The sequence below is a fragment of the Limanda limanda genome, chromosome 9 (assembly GCF_963576545.1).
Source record: "Limanda limanda chromosome 9, fLimLim1.1, whole genome shotgun sequence".
Lineage (NCBI taxonomy): Eukaryota > Metazoa > Chordata > Actinopteri > Pleuronectiformes > Pleuronectidae > Limanda > Limanda limanda.
In genome coordinates this window covers 4,670,705-4,687,115 of record NC_083644.1, presented here as the reverse complement: position 1 = coordinate 4,687,115, position 16,411 = coordinate 4,670,705, and the positions used below count along the sequence as shown (strand labels likewise).

At 41.4% G+C, this 16,411-nt stretch overlaps 3 protein-coding genes across 3 annotated transcripts in view; 2 read left to right on the top strand and 1 right to left on the bottom strand.

Annotated features, from left to right (window-relative positions):
- glrx2 (glutaredoxin 2) overlaps positions 1-2,040 on the top strand; it is a 4,664-nt gene extending 2,624 nt beyond the window's left edge. The window contains exons 2-4 of the mRNA XM_061078294.1: positions 59-125; positions 738-914; positions 1,176-2,040. Of these exons, the coding sequence (XP_060934277.1) occupies positions 59-125; positions 738-914; positions 1,176-1,328 (397 nt within the window). The 3' untranslated portion in view covers positions 1,329-2,040. The remainder of the gene's footprint in view (positions 1-58; positions 126-737; positions 915-1,175) is intronic.
- Positions 2,041-2,634: 594 nt separating this feature from the next.
- Positions 2,635-9,990, top strand: uchl5 (ubiquitin carboxyl-terminal hydrolase L5). Its single transcript, XM_061077793.1, has 11 exons — positions 2,635-2,816; positions 3,391-3,454; positions 3,550-3,655; positions 4,321-4,446; positions 5,085-5,146; positions 5,761-5,891; positions 6,153-6,216; positions 6,625-6,727; positions 8,408-8,521; positions 8,753-8,851; positions 9,631-9,990. Exons 1-11 carry the CDS (start codon positions 2,741-2,743, stop codon positions 9,673-9,675), a joined length of 990 nt encoding a protein of 329 aa, XP_060933776.1. The 5' UTR covers positions 2,635-2,740; the 3' UTR covers positions 9,676-9,990.
- A 3,940-nt stretch (positions 9,991-13,930) lies between these two features.
- Positions 13,931-15,275, bottom strand: rgs2 (regulator of G protein signaling 2). Its single transcript, XM_061078146.1, has 5 exons — positions 15,196-15,275; positions 15,004-15,093; positions 14,552-14,613; positions 14,221-14,387; positions 13,931-14,128 (listed from the first exon to the last, which is right to left on the bottom strand). The coding sequence occupies exons 1-5, from the start codon at positions 15,273-15,275 to the stop codon at positions 13,931-13,933; spliced, it is 597 nt and encodes a 198-aa protein (XP_060934129.1).
- Between the last annotated feature and the right edge of the window lie 1,136 nt (positions 15,276-16,411).

The following is a 16,411-nucleotide window of genomic DNA, read 5'->3' as shown; positions in this document are numbered from 1 at the left end:
AGTAATGTTAAAAATGCTTTAAACTGTAGACTGCAATCTTGTGATTTGTCTTTTTCAGAATGGGGAATTTTACATCGTCACAGACTGGGAGTCTGTCGAGCACATCCTGCGTACAGTATGTTCAGGTAAGAAGATGCTGGGAGATCTGACACCTTTTAGAAACTTGATAAAAACATTGGGGGACAGTCTGCTGTTCAGAGTCTTTTTACAACCTTGTTTTAAATGGGTGTGTCAGATAAATTACGCATTAAAAAGTTAATGTTAAATTTCAGTTATTCGGTTATTCTCATGGTCATTCCATATTTTGATTTCCCAATATTTCCCACAGTTCACCCCCTCTCCTTGGCGTCTTATTCAGTTGGTATAGCTTGATATCTCCTGTCAGTTTGTTCCAGTGGATTTCATCCTGTTCTCAAGCTTTTCAGCAAGTCTGAGTCAAAGATCCTTAATGACGTTTACCCCAAAGCTATGAAAAACAAATAAACTGTTTATAACACAAAAATATACTGAGTTCAAGAACTTTGTGGTTGACTTTTTTAAGTCTACATTTCCTATAAATTAAGTGAGATTGACATTTTAATTGTACTTATAGGGAATGTATGATTAAAAAAGTTGTTTAATTGATTTACCCTGTACCAGTGTTCTCACTTACCAAAGGCTCTTCTGTTTGACTGTTGTGTGATTTTTCTGCCATCTTTTCATACTTACCGAAATCTTAATTCTGTCCGTGTTCTCAGGAAGTGGTGTCACAGAACTGTGTCGTGATTTTCTCCAAGACCACCTGTCCTTATTGCAAAATGGCCAAGAACGTGTTCAATGAAATCGGTGCCAACTACAAAGTGGTGGAACTGGATGAACACAATGATGGGAGGAGACTGCAAGAGGCCTTAGCTCAGGTGACCGGAGCCAGAACGGTAAGAATCTCACGACATGTCAATTTCAAGTAACTTTACAGTCTGCGCTTTCAGAATTTAATTAAATAAAGGTTGCCGTGTCATCCAGTGGTTTTTATCGGGGCTGCAGCCAAGAATTTGCTTTTTATTTTGACTCAGAATAATTTCATGTGATAACCAACCCAACAAATTACATCTAGTCCAGATTGTTGTTTGCAACAGCCGGTCATCGAACCAGTCATTCACACTGTGTCCTTGTCACAACGTGATTTGTGTGCTCAGGTTCCGAGAGTCTTCATCAACGGAAACTGCATCGGCGGCGGCTCCGACACCAAACAGCTCCACCAGCAGGGGCGGCTGGTGCCCCTGATCGAGCAGTGCGCCCCCTGCTGCTCCAGCGCCGAGGGCTCCGCCAGCGGACAGTTCGCTAAATGACTAACCGTTCTTATCATATCTCTCAATCCTGTATTTATTCATTGTTTGCTCGATCTGCTGAGACAGGTTCTACGATGCTTGAGCGAGCCTGTTATGTATTTATTACAGTGTATTGCATGTTTCATGTTTAAAACACGTATGTTTTCATGCAGGGATGTTACCGAACTATTGTTAAAGCTGCCATATTTTAAACAAAGCCTGTGAATAAGAGAACTACTTCAAATCTCTTCTGTATGGTTGTTTTGTTTTTAACCATATTACACTCACGAACAAGCACGACCTCCGGCATCAAGCGTCATCAAACAGTGGACACACGGCAAAGTGTTGACTCACGTTCTGTTTATGGATTTTGAGGGAATTTGTACATGTCTTTGTCACACTGAAATAACTCCAGATTTGTTTATGTTATAAGCATTTAAAAAAAAATGTTCTAATTGAAAAATTCAATGTTGGTTAATTGCATTGACTGTAAATGGAAAATCATATATTCGTTTTGCGTTTTTTACTTGACTGTCAAAAACATTTTCCATTTCTGTCGCTGTGTGATTTTATTTAAAATTGGGTATGTGGTTATTTTGTGTCAGGAATCATGATGCTGCTCGGTGTGATGCATATTTAAAGTGAATGGGCATGTGTATGAAGACGAATTATGTTTTTTAATAAACTGAATGTATTCTGATATTAAATAAATATGAAACTGCTATTTTTCTGAGCGTCTTTGCTGGAGTGCTTCATTTATTCACCCCGTCTGCGCAGGAGGGCGGGTATCAGTCATATATCAGAGGAGAAGATTCAAGATTCAAGATTTTTTATTGTCAAATGAACAGAGATAACATGAAGTAGTCACTGTCAATGAAATGCTTGGGTCACACACTCTTTAAGCAATGCTCGGTAATTTCAACCCAAAAAAATAATATAAAAATAGAAATAGTATAAAATATAATAAAATATAATAACGATGAAATAGAATATCAAAAATTTTAAATAGAAAATAAAATATATATCTTTACAGATGAATGTTCAATTTGTGCAGTAGTGCAAATATTCAAATATGCTTGTTATGGTGCTGGTGCAAATATTCCAGGGTGCTGGTTTGGTGGAGTTACTGCAGTTCAGAGGAGTTTAAAAGTCTTATGGGCTGTAGTAAGAAATGCGCGTCACCAAGACACTAAAATTAGCTTTAATCTCTAAATATACATTTTTATTTGTATTGAGAAAAATAAGTTATTTGTCTGTGCAAATAAAAAAAACGGCGCACGTTGTAGCCTAAAACGAGCGCACCCTCGCTGTCCGGCGTCGCAGCTCTGACGTCACGCCAGCCTCCCCTCGGTTAAATTAGCCTGACTAACGGGGACCCGCCGCTAAGCTAGCTCGTTAGCATCGTTAGCCTCCGGTACTCGACACGGTGAAGGATGTCCGGCAGCGCTGGAGAATGGTGCCTGATGGAGAGCGACCCCGGGGTGTTCACCGAGCTCATCAAGGGCTTCGGTGAGTGGCGCGGAGCTAACGGGGCTAGCCGCTCATTCAATGTAGCATCGCTTAGCTAGCTAGCTGCTGCACAGCTAACCAGAGCGTACAACATTAGCTAGCGTTGACTTAACGCGTGGAAATGGACGTAAACAAATCCACGCAGCACGAAAGGGAAGTTGTCCCGACTACGTGTGTTGTTAACAGTCACAATGACGCTGTTTTCTCATGGAAGTGGCATGTCATGTTTGAGCTAGCTTAGCTTATTTACCCAGGCTAGCTAGCTGGCTAGCATTACTCAGCGTTCAAAACATCGGCGGGTGAATAACCCTTTATGGTATTTATTTATTGAATATTTATTGAATTAGGCAGTCGCATTGAAAGCAGGACCTGTTGTCCAACAGAGACACGACAACAAGAAACACAATTAGCAACAATTAAACACGAGCAACAACAACAACAACACAGTGCAGATCAATTAATAAAAACAATAACATAGGACAGTTGTTAGATCTCCAAGGGGACGGAGACACACAGGTTGTGTTGACCTTCATGTCCAACGTGTGACTGATGTCCCTTCATTTGTCTCCGTCAGGATGCAAGGGCTCCCAGGTGGAGGAGATCTGGAGCATGGAGCCGGAGAACTTTGACAACCTGAAGTGAGTTCACGTCTGCACCGTTTCAATCCCAGTGATGACAGGTGATACAATCCCAGTGATGACAGGACTAATCTGATCTGTTCTGTGTTCTCCAGACCGGTTCACGGCCTGATCTTCCTGTTCAAGTGGCAGCCGGGCGAAGAGCCGGCAGGATCCATCGTCCAGGACTCCAGACTCGACCACATCTTCTTTGCAAAACAGGCAAGTGGAGATAAGAAGAGGTTTATTTGTCCTGTTACGGGAAATCTGCTGTTTTCAAGAAGATTCCCAGAGGTTTTATAATCATTTCAAAACATGAGGGACATGAGAGGGACCACAACGTAGCACCAAGGTCCAAATAAGCAGTAATATAATTAAAACCACTAAGCAGAAGCAACACATGAATACAATGAAAAGGCAGCAAAGGGAATCGTAGAAGTAGAAACATAAGTAAAAGTAATGATTAAGTAAACATACAATATGAACACATTTTAATATATGAATAGAATACAATAATATATATGAAAAGTAACTGTATGACACATAAGACAGTGAAGTTCACTGATAGAAACTGAGTATGGTGCAGTTAAATGTCAAAACCTTTAGCATTATTTTTGTAAAGTTGCACATGAGTGTTGACATGAAACAATAATAAACAATGTGAGGATGTTGCTTTTCATCCAGATGTGATCATTCTGTTTTACACAATCAAAATATTTCTTCATATTGACATTAACATTCAATAGTCAGATTTAAAACTGTTCACTTTAGATTTGCAAAGAAATGAGCTCTTGTAGAAATTGTAAACCACACAATCCGATTATTAAAGTGTGCTCTCTTTCTCCGAGAGCATCAATAACGTGTATGATGTGTGTGTGTGTTTTCAGGTCATCAACAACGCGTGTGCGACGCAGGCGATTGTCAGCGTCCTGCTCAACTGTTCCCACTCGGACATGCTGCTCGGAGACACACTCACCGAGTTCAGAGAGTTCTCTCAGAGTTTCGACGCTGCTGTATGTTCACGGTATTTTTGTTTTGAATTGTGTGATGTTTTGTTTTCAGGTCTTTGCTTGTTTTTTGTTGTTTCTTATCTTTGAACCTTCCTAGTTTATGTTCACTGTCAGGAACATTCAAATTCAAATAATAAGTAATACATTATTCATCGCTCTTTAAAAAATAAAATCACTTGTACTGCTTTTCCCCCTCAGAGGAGAAACTCATTACACAACTCTCTACAACATTCCCACTTCTATCTATAGCAGACGGTTTTATCCTCTTACCTGTAAAACTGCGATGACTCAGTCCGTGCTGCACTAATATTCAGGAGAACATTCTCATTTATGAGGCTTGACTTGGAAAAACTCAAATGTATTCCTACCAAGACATGACAGCAACAATGCCAACATCTCACCAGGGACATCAAGCAAAGCCCGAAATGGTTTTTAATATTTAATCTATACATAAAAAAAGCATAGAAAGAAGAAATATGACATCTTTTTTAATTAGTAACTGTTATTATATTGCAATTAACATGCTGATGAATGTAGAATTAGCTGGATGCAGGGTTTCTTCCCCCCCCCCACAGCATGTTTTAAGCCCGGGGGGGGGTTACACAGTCAGCATTCTAATCATCATCTCCCGCTCTCCTCAGATGAAAGGTTTGGCTCTCAGCAACTCTGAAGTGATCCGACAAGTTCACAACAGCTTTGCCAGGTAAGCTCCGGTTCATATCACATCCAGCTGGAGAGGAGAGCTTTGATTGGCCTCACGTTATTTTTAGCTTCTCGTTCCCACTAGGAGAAACACGATTGGCCCATTTGTCGTCTACACACCAGTTTACGCTTTTTGCAAAATATTCACGTACGACACCAGTTCATTTATTGGTCATTCCTAATGTGTATTTTTGAGGAGGATGATGCTGATATTAGGAGTATTGCATCTGTATGTGTTTATGTTTGTGTGTATATATTTAAATCTATTTTGCAGTTAAACTCTGAAGCATATAAAAACAATACTTAAAAACAACCTAATATACAGAACGTGAATTAATAAAGATAATTATGCTTATGTAAACTGTAAATTCACATATTTTCTTAATAGTTAATTCAATAAGTTGTCGGATCGTCAAACAAACCGGTAACGATTTGTCATATAAGCACATTTTTATCCAATAAATCAGTTGGGTTCTGGTTCATGAATCATATTAAGCATCTCAGTGAATTATAACATTTATAATTGAGGATAAATTACATTTAACAATTCAAAACATCACACTTTTTATCTATACGCGAGACCAAACATTATTCATGCATTCTTTATTTTTGCAGACAGCAGATGTTTGAATTCGATGCGAAGCCGTCAGCGAAGGACGAGGACGCCTTCCACTTTGTGAGCTACGTCCCTGTGAACGGACGACTATACGAGTTGGACGGACTTCGAGAGGGACCGATTGACCTCGGTAAGCTGGAGAACAACGATATCTGCTGTTGTTTCTTTTATTACATTAAGGTTTCAGCTCCAGTTCCGGCAGTCTGATGTTTAAAGTCTCTCTGCGTGAGGCCTTACTGTGCACAGCTGAATACTGGGCTTGTTGGCCACGGTCAATTATCCCTAAAACTGCCTGTTGTTATGATGATGATGATGAATGTTGTGTGTTGGAAGTGGCTGTTGTATGAACCAACTCCTGAAGTCTCATTTATCCCCGTCCTCTTTTCTCCAGGCGCCTGCACCCAGGACGACTGGATCAGCGCCGTTCGCCCAGTGATTGAGAAAAGAATACAGAAGTAATTATCTTTATGTGTATATAAAACATTTTTGGATTAACAAGTGCACAGGGTTCAAGCTACACTTTGTAACTTATAGTGAGCAACAGCGCCCCCTGCAGCCACATGCAGGGACTAATTCTGTTGGGCTCCAAGCAATTAAGTGGTTTTTATCTTTCACTTTATTTTAAATCACCCAGCAGTAATTTGCTGTTTGTTCATGTTAGACTTTAATGCCAGAAATGAATTTAAATATTGTGTCAGACATTTCATTTCTCTATGGTTTATAAGCCCTTTATTGTAGTTTCAGGTTGTACAAAGCAAAGTTCAGTCTGTAAATACTTGTATTTCTTCCAGCTCAATACTTCCCTGGTTTTCTCAGAGTGTATCATTCTGTTCTCACTGAACTTGGATGGTTTTCCTCCTCAGGTACAGCGAGGGAGAGATCCGATTCAACCTAATGGCCATCGTGTCCGACAGAAAGATGATCTACGAGAGGAAAATCGCGGAGCTCCAGACTCAGCTCACCGAGGTGAGTGGCAGCACAAAGAGCTGATCCAGCCCAGAACTGACAAAGAATCATTTATTATGTTTCGCTCTCTCTCTCCGCGGGAGCCCACATATGAAATGAATCACTTGTCAGCCGTCAGAAAGTTAGAGATGGGAGCTGTGGTTTGCTTGGAGATAATGGTGAGTTAGATAATGGTGAGTTGGAGGCTGCGTGCACTCACCTGTCATGTTTCTCCCATTACAGCCTTTTCTAGTTTATGATAGAAACATGTGTAATGATGCTGTCTGGTCCTGAGATGCAACATTTTGAAAACAAATGGAAGGAACAGTGACTGAGATGAACCTGCAGCCATCCAGCTGTAGAACAAATGAGTCCATATATTTTGATGTTAAGATATAAATATCTTGGGGCTCATATTGACGGCTCACTAACATGGTTCATGTGGAGAACCTTTGTTTTAGACTTTAACAGAGGATGTTTTCTTTAAGAAGACTTTCACTGTGAGCTACATTAACTGCATCAGGCTCAACTCGGGTCTGTTGGTTTTCTTTTGGGGTCGGACCAGTTCGGATCAGAGCTTCTCTCTAGTAGGAGGACTGTCTCTTTCCTCTTAGATGCCCACACTCGACATTTAGAGCAGGGTTTTCTTTTTGGTAGGAGCTTCAATGTTTGATGTATTTATGTGTACGTGCACTTTTGTGGTTTATGTTATGTGATGCAGTGGCTCAGAGCCCAAGACAAGTTTAGATTTGGTACATGCAAGTATATTTTACCTTACCTAACAGCACTGATGTCCACTATATGACAACTAGTAGAAAGACTTTCACTGTGATCTACATTCACTGCATCAGGTTCAACTCGGGTCGAACCAGTTCGGATCAGACCAATTTCGGATCAGAGCTGCTCTCTAGTAGGAGGACTGTCTCTTTCCTCTTAGATGCCCAAAATCGACATTCTGAGCAGGGTTTTCTTTTTGGTAGGAGCTTCAATGTTTGATGTATTTATGTGTATGTGTACTTTTGTGCTATATTCAGTGGCTCGGAGCCCAAGGCCAGTTTAGATTTGGTACAAGCAAGTATATTTGACCTTACCTAACAGCACTGCAGTCCACTATATGACAACTAGAAGAATACGTGTGGAAAAACGATGGACAATTTTGATATATTCAGGATAATGTGTGATATGTGTATTGTACAAGAGGGAGATTAGAGATTAACCGCTGTTGCCACACCCTCATCATCTTTGGGTGTTGACAGAAGGTTCTGCTCCACCTGTAGCACATCACACCTTAGTGATGACCAGATATACGCCCTAAATACACATCCACATTAGTCCTGCAGAGGTCAGTAACAACACACTTCTCAGATTGTATGTTTTAAAGGAATGAATGTGATTAATTCAAGTCTGGGACGTGCATCAGGGTTTCTGCAGGGTCTTAAAAATGCATTTATAGGGTTATTAAAAGTTATTCTCTATTTGTTTACTTCACCATGTCTTCAACTTTTGGGTTTTTCTGGAATCCAATATACCTTTACGTCCTGTGAAGTGTCAATTTGACAAAGTTAATAGTGGGATTATGTGAGTATAATTAAAATGAGCATCGTCAGAGTGCTGCTGATTGCTATCTTCCCCCCCCCCCCGTTCCCACTAGTCAGGATATGTCCTGTCTGTATAGAAACCTGTGTCCCCCTCTGTTTCCAGGACGAGCCGATGGACACAGACCAGAGCAGCACGTTCCTCAGCTCCATCCAGTCCGAGATCGCCAAGTACCAGCTCCTCATTGAAGAGGAGAATCAGAAACTTAAAAGATATAAGGTGGGTTTCTCCTCAGCACCGCATTCCCTACTATTACATTCTGTATTCACACTAGAAGTAGAGGTAGACAGTACAAGACAGTACAGTTTTCCCTCCTCCCTCTTAATAAAGCAGTACATTATAGATGCATGTACTGTATTAGCTGCAGTGTTTTCTGAATGTCGATCTCCCATCACGTTATTTTTGTTCAGTTTTTTCCTTCACATCTTCTGTTTGTGTGCGTTGTTGCAGATTGAAAACATTCGAAGAAAGCACAACTACCTTCCTTTCATCATGGAGCTTCTGAAGACACTGGCAGAGTACCAGCAGCTAATACCCCTGGTGGAGAAGGTACATTCACACGTTTCTTTCTTTATTTATTACTTTAAAAGGTTTAAAGGAAGCACCTTGACATTTTGAAACGCAGTTATTTCTCCTCTTCTTTATGAAACGTACATAATTTACAATATCTTAGATGTTGCCATCCTGTACTTTTTTTTTAAAAGACATTCAACGATAAATAATGAAAGAGTTGGACCTTTCCTTCCTGTGAACCTTGAAATTAATTACAAACGTAATGAGACTGATCAAAGATGCTTGAAAAACAAGGCTGCAATGTTTATATTGTCCACTAGAGGTCAGACCTAAGGCACCAAATACAAAAAACACTCTTTACTTACCACTTAAACAAACACCTCAAACCCGAGGGATTCCTCAAGAGCTCACAGAAATTACAAAAGATTGAAACATGACATGAAAACATTTGATACCTTCACATTTTTCTTTTATTGTTGATCATTGATTTCTCCTTAAAGTTCTTGAACAATTTGTCAAATTTATAAAGTCAGTGAACTTCCAGAGACATCAACAAACATCTCTGATCGAAGGAGCCTTAGTCAGCGGTTCAGCAGGAACATCACCGGGGTCTCGATCTTCTTAATTGTTATATTCATTGCTTTCATCAATTATACTCTTTCTTATCTACTTAACAAAATTATGACTTAACAGAGAATGCACACATGTCTTTTCCGGCTCTAAAGAGAGGTGAAGGAGCCTCAGTAACCAATTCTGTATTATTGTCTGATTTCTGTATAAATACTGATGAAAGTACCTCTTGTCTGTCTCGCCAGGCGAAGGAGAAGCAGAGCGCCAAAAAGGCTCAGGAGGCCAAGTGAGCACGGACGCACTTCATCAAGAGAAGCCTCTGGTTACACACACCGACACATCCAGAACCCCCCCCCCCAGTCACTCTTTCATCAGTGAGCCACATACTGATACTGTACATCATGCGTCATATTCATATTAGCGACCGTGGGTGGTCTGCGGCACTTCCTCACTGTGGCGTCCTGTGAACTGCAGGTGTAGCAGAGAGACTCTCGGCATCAACCCTCTCTCCATGTGTGTCCCTTCCGCTCTACTGCATGATAGAAGGAAACATGTGCTCGAATTATGTCCTGTCTTATTTTCATAATAAAATGTGTAGATGTTTATCAATGGTTTTGCTTTTTTGTTGACTGAATTCCAAAATCTATTTTTCTATAATGGATTAGATCCTGTATTTTGTCGGTGGATCTTTGCCTCCACCTGCTGGTGCAATAGAGAACTGATGAGGACTGGTTATAGCACAAGACAAAACATCTAATAAACTTTAATTTAACAATATAAATCAAATAGTAAAGCTAAATAAACAATTGGACAAGATAAACACAGAATCTTATAAAAACTTGACCAATATTTGGATCCGTGTGTGAGACCATGTGACCTGTTGAGTCCTTATAAGTGCATCATTAAGAAAGGAAACAAACTTAGGGTCTTGTGTGGGTTTTGGAGAGTTCCCCGCAGCAGTGTGTGTATATGTGTGTGTGTGCGTTGATGCCGTGGACATGGGAGTCTGACGTGGCCTCTGTGATTTATCCTGTAAATCCACTTCTTGCTTGCTCTGTGTAATGAAGCCGTACTGGTCTGACTCACGTGGCCACGCCGTCCTGAGGCCTGAGTGCTCTGACGTCTCTGCAGGCTCCTCCCCCTCAGCAGAGCGTGGCCCTTGTGCTATTTCTGGCCTCCAGTGTTTACATACACACCTTAAGCACTCGCTGGATCCCAGCCCGGTCGCCTGTTTCCAAGCTGCTTCATGACAACAGATGAAAACACACACACAGGTTTTACTACCAGTTCATAGAGGGAACAATGTGTGTGTGTGTTGTATTGTCCTTTCTGAGGAAACAAAAAGCTTTGGTGGTGACTGTGCCAGCGTTCACAAATATCTTCACTCCCTGACTACACACATCATCACCTTGTCTCTTTGTTGGTGTGTTTCCTTTTGTGTTTGACTGATGTCACACAACTTTGTGTAGATTGTGCGTTGGTTGGATGGTGGAGCTGATGCAACAAAAAGGATCAAGAAGTAAAAATAGATGAAGTCTGATGTGTAATGGAATGTGTGCTGCGTCGGCCGACTTCGAGGTCAAGGAAAGTTTGTCCGGCGTATTATCACATACAGGCTCTAATGGAGTTGTTCCAAACTCGGATGAGGAACAGGCCGTTCAAAAATGAAATGATCATCCGAGGATCAACAAACAAAACGTTATCAGCCTTGATTACACTTCTGATTTATTGCTTATTGGAAAACGTCAGGAAAAGAACTCGCGATGTGAAACTTGAAGGTATTTAATTAAGCTACTTTTCTTTGAGATATATTTGTCAAGTCAAAAAATTGGAGCCCTCAAATATATTGTAGATAACGAAGATTAGTAGGTTGTTATAAGTAAAATTAGGAAAAGATAAACCGAGAAAACCTTGGCCGAGGCAATTCAAAGACAAATCATCTCTCAGTCGACCATCAACACTGAAATAGATGTTAAATATTTCACAGGAATAAAAACAATGTGATGTTTCTTCGGCTCACAAGTCGTTACTGTATTCTACTTAAAACTAAGCTCTTAGTAACATGGTCACTATCCTAGCGTGTTAGCATGGTAACATAAACCCTTCTAACATATTGGTAACCAAGGTCAGTATCTAGTAGTAGTTCTACTTGGTAGCCAAGTTTTTGCTGATTGTCATTAAACCCTAAACTCTGCTACATATTTTTAGTTTTGCAGAGTATTAGACAAAGTGAAAGAGGTGATAATAAAGCTATGAGAAGTTACGGTTTCACCAAAGTTATTACGGTTCAACCTGAGGGGAACATGAATGTCTGCATTAGATTTCTATGCCGTCCACCCAGTGTAGTTCAGACATTTCATAAAGAAACACAACCACATGGTGGCGTGTTGAGAGAAATCAGTATCTCTACAGTCTCTAGTTTTCATCCTCTGCAGATCACAATTGCCTCGTAAGGAAAGTTCATGCTTTACCTCCCTGGAGATAAAACTGCTAGCTTGGCTTAAAATTTGATTATAAACAATCAAGTTATAATAGACAGACTCCAGTATGAACACAGTCCAGCCTTAGATCTGCTCTAAGCTGCAGAGCTACAGAGCTACAGAGCACATGGCTGCTGTCGAGCTGCAGCTTTCCACCATGACCTCATCACAGCAGGCTGCAGGTCTGAGGAGGAGGGGGGGGGGGGGGCGGGAGCTGTTGGCTTTTTAGGAACGAGGTGCAGACGTCTGGACACCGTCAGCCTCCACCATGAGTTCAGAGAGCACACCCCTCGCAGACAGAGGAGGTGTCACTCACACCTTCAGGACCCGGGGCCATCGTTACAGCATGAGAACCCAGCTGTGGGAGAGGAATGCCTTGTTCCACAGAAGATGAGGAATGTTGTTGGGACATTGTCTCTGGAAATATGTCGTTGGACAGTTTGTGCTGTAAGAGAGTCTGAGATCTTTTTTTAAACCAAACACTTTAGAAAAGAGATCATCGTATATCCAAACCACTTCCAGTTTGGACACAGACGGTAAATATTTGGAAATACAACTTCTTAAAATAGGTTTATCTTGCTTGATGGATCTTATTGGTCAAAGGTTTCTCTGAGATAAATCCATAAATAAACGGGCTAGAGAGACGCTATAATGATTTTAACGTTATGTCTAATATCCCAAATACAATATTTTGAGGTTTCTCTGCAGCTGAGAAACCAATAAGATAAGAAACACAATCTTCAGCTTATTTAAATTAATAAGTCCCTTGTCGTCATATGGTATCAATGACGTCATGATATCGCATTTTTACAATATATAAAAAGACGCCCCTCTGGTATTTTTCATTTCTATCTGAGGAATACTCACCTATGTTATCAGGCATTTTACTGGCTTATGTTTAGTAAAGCTGCTGCAATATTTTATTTATAATATATTAATATACATTGGATTAAATAAATACTTTAATGTGTGAAAGTATTTGCTCACAAATATCCAAGGCAGCAGGCAGCACAAATCAAATACAAATCCTGTGTAACACCAGCTAACACAAAGCTACTGTGGTCTCTAACATGCCTTTAGCTTCCAAAGACAAATAAACTTCCCTCTGGAGTTAGAAGAGACAAAAAACTGTTAAAATGAGACTTGATATTTGATTTGTATTTGACAGGTGGATATAAAACCACGACTCCACCTCTGTGATCTCTGTAGATGAGCTACGGTTTGTTAACCATCTCAAAGTTGGAGGTGGAAAAGTGTCTCATTGACCTGAGTTGAGAACATCAACTCTGGCCTCGGTAAACATTTGTATGTATAATAAATGTGTAATTAATATAAATAATGTTACTTTGGTGAAATCAGGGGAATAATTGGTTGAATAAATTGAGATGAGGGTGAAGTTTTGTTTAACACATTATTTCCAAAGTTTCCCAGTGAACCTCTGTGTCATGGTTTTGTTCAGTTAAATAAATAAAAGCATCGAAGCATCATTTCAGCACCGAAGAACAAAGTTTATTTCTCCCTCTGCTCTGAACTTTCAGTATCACAAAATGTAACATTACAATATTCACAATAAATACATCATTGTCAGAAACATCAGTCACATCAGGCTTAACACAGTCCTCAGTAAAAAATTTTGCGAATGTTATGTAAAGTAAGACGTGTAAACTGGTGTAGATCCACCCGATGACGAGGAGGACGTCCTGCGGCTTTGACTCCTCCCACTCTGCTAGCGACGCTACGACTTCCTGTTCCTGAACTCCTCCATTGCTCAGAATATCAAACTCTTAACAGCACAGCGAAGGAAAGTGCAGGTAATGTCCCAGTGAGGAAAAGATGTAACCATAATCCCATCTGGTTGAAATGCTGTGTTACTGCCTGCAGCGTCACAGAGCGCCACCGCAGAAACACTCCCAGCCTGGAAACGGCTTTGTGTGCATTTCCCACACTCGCCCTTAATGTTCATGCTCAGGATTCGCGTTCGAGTCTCTTATCCGGCGGTGGCGCCCTCTTCAGCGGCCTCATCTCCCGGTCACAGTGGTAAACAAATGGCTGCAGGAGCCGGCGCTCAGTTGGACCAGGGCCGGATGTGCTTGGCCTGCGCCCGGGAACACAGTTCCTTGTAGAGGTCGGAGTGGATGAACCTCGGGTACGAGTTGTTCTCCATCAGGCTGTAGGCTTTCTTCTGAGCCGCCAGGAAGCTGGTCGCCGTCGGGTCGTCCAGACTCTCTGTGATGTGGTTCTTCGTGTGGTAATCCAGGTTAATCTGAGCAGGAGAGAAGAAACATCCAGAGTGAGTCTGTGTCGTCCGTATTTAATGAGGAACATTGCAATGAATAAACATCTGTTTGCTGTTACCTCCTTGGGAGCTTCGCTTCTGATGAACTCCTCGTAAATGCTGCTGGCCTTGGACACCAGCTCTTTGTGCGACGTGAGCGTTCGGAACTCTTCACACGCCGTCCAGAACTCGATGTTCTCCTCGCAGAACTCCGACTTCAGGAAGATGCGGAAGATCATTTTGCCGTCTGCGAAGGAAAGAGAGAGAGGAAGACGTGTTAAAACCGTGGAGACGCCACCACATGGTGCAAGGTGGAGTCGGTGTTTTATTGATGCCAATAAACCCCGGTTAACTCGGCGCACAGCTGTGACCTTTGAGATGCCTTTGAGCGATGAAGGGAGCGACACTTACATTTATGACTGAGTAGTTTGTCGAGTGACTGCGCCCATTGGCTCACGTCATCCGGACTCGGCCTGAGGGAGAGAACAGAGGTTGTGTAAGACACCAGGAACGTAGAGAATCCACAGATTGGAGCTTTTTACAATTCATTCTTTTCAAACTTTAGGATCTGATCTTATGTCCATGCTATAATACAATATTTAGAATTGAGTTCCTTATTTACAGGCATTAAATCATAAGGTTTGGTTTAATTTATCCACAACACAATTTATCCATGTTAACCATGCAACAGTACAACAACAGTTACTATGGATTTATACACACAAAAACAATATAAAATAAAAATAAATCTGAATAAAACCAAGGTAATAAAAATTTTAAATTATGCAAAATCAAACAAAACAAAATCTTTAACCTGGAGTTAAATGCATGCAAAATACAAGATAGAGAGTTCAGTGCCGTACCTGTATCGTCTGTTTCTCACGAGATGTAAAACCGAGTGGGAAGAGTTTGTCTTCAGCATGAATCTTATTCTGGTTCCCCAGTTTTTCCTCCTGTAAAGAGAAAATGAAGACAACTTGTTAGTGGTTTGTCTCGGCCTGAGTCTCAGTGATGTCCCCCCCCCCCCCCCCTCATTAAACTCCAGATGGACTCACTTTAACCCCACTCCCTCTGGGAACAGGTCAGCAGGTGTCATGCAGTCTGTGAATGCCATGTTTGCCAGGTTCTCTCTCATGGTTCGATATGCTCCCTCTTGACTTGTCAGGCCACTTTATAGTTTCTCAGTGGGTGTGATGGGCCCTGGGGGGGGCGGGGACTGGACTGACAGGTCTGCAACGCGATTGGCTCGGGTTGTGTAAACAAAACGACTTCTCCCTGGTATGACTCTCAGGCAGCGATTGGCTACGACTGCATAAACATCCCCCCCCCCCCTCTCACTGTCCCGTAGGCTTCCGCCTCAGGTCGAGATGTGACGTGGGTTTCACACTCGACTCCTTCACAAAAAGCTCCGTCAGGGACGAGTGGAACTTTTCTCCTTTTTTTCCCTTGAGAACTTTGTTTTTGCCAAAGTGCAGCTGCTCTGGGATTCGTCTCCAGACACATTCACCGAGCACCTGAAACATTCACACTTTCACTTTTTAGCACCTCGTTAAAACAAAACAAGGTTGCATCTTTACTTCGAAGACAATAAAGGTTGTGTAGTCGTTAAACTGACCCTGTGCCTCACTACTGATGCACAACTGATTCATTGTCGCTTTGCAACACCACATGAGCCGTGCATGTTTCCTGGGTGAGTCACAGCGGGCGTGAAGCGTTCCCTCTGTCAGGATCCAACAGGTCGGAGCAGAGGTGATGACGACGGCTTTGTACTAGTACATCGACAGGATGCTGCTTGTTCATTCCGATCGTATTTAGTGAATACAAACAACGGACGGAATCAAACCTGCACGGACGGGAAAGGTTTTAGACATTTGTTCTCGTTTGACGTGGTCTAAAGTTGACTACATGGTGAAGTGACCTAGTAGAGAATATATATATAAATATCGATTTTTGTGAAGACCGGTCAATGTGAACACGTTCCAGGGGTCTCGGGGGGGCACCGTTGAGCCATTTTGCGACGCCCATTGAAAATTCCTTCAGAGTACGTACATTTTCACCACTTTCTAACTTTCTGCAAATTTTGGTAAGAAGTTCAGCATGTTAAAGCCCTCAAAAAGCCAATTCATTTGCCTTAATAATAATAATAATAAGTACAAGTGTATCAAAGAAAAAATGTGGAATATGGCCAAAATGGCCACTAAATACAAAATAGCAGGCTTCCTGTTTTGTTTTTACAATTGCACCCAGAGACTTTTTTGTTTGTCTGGTCAT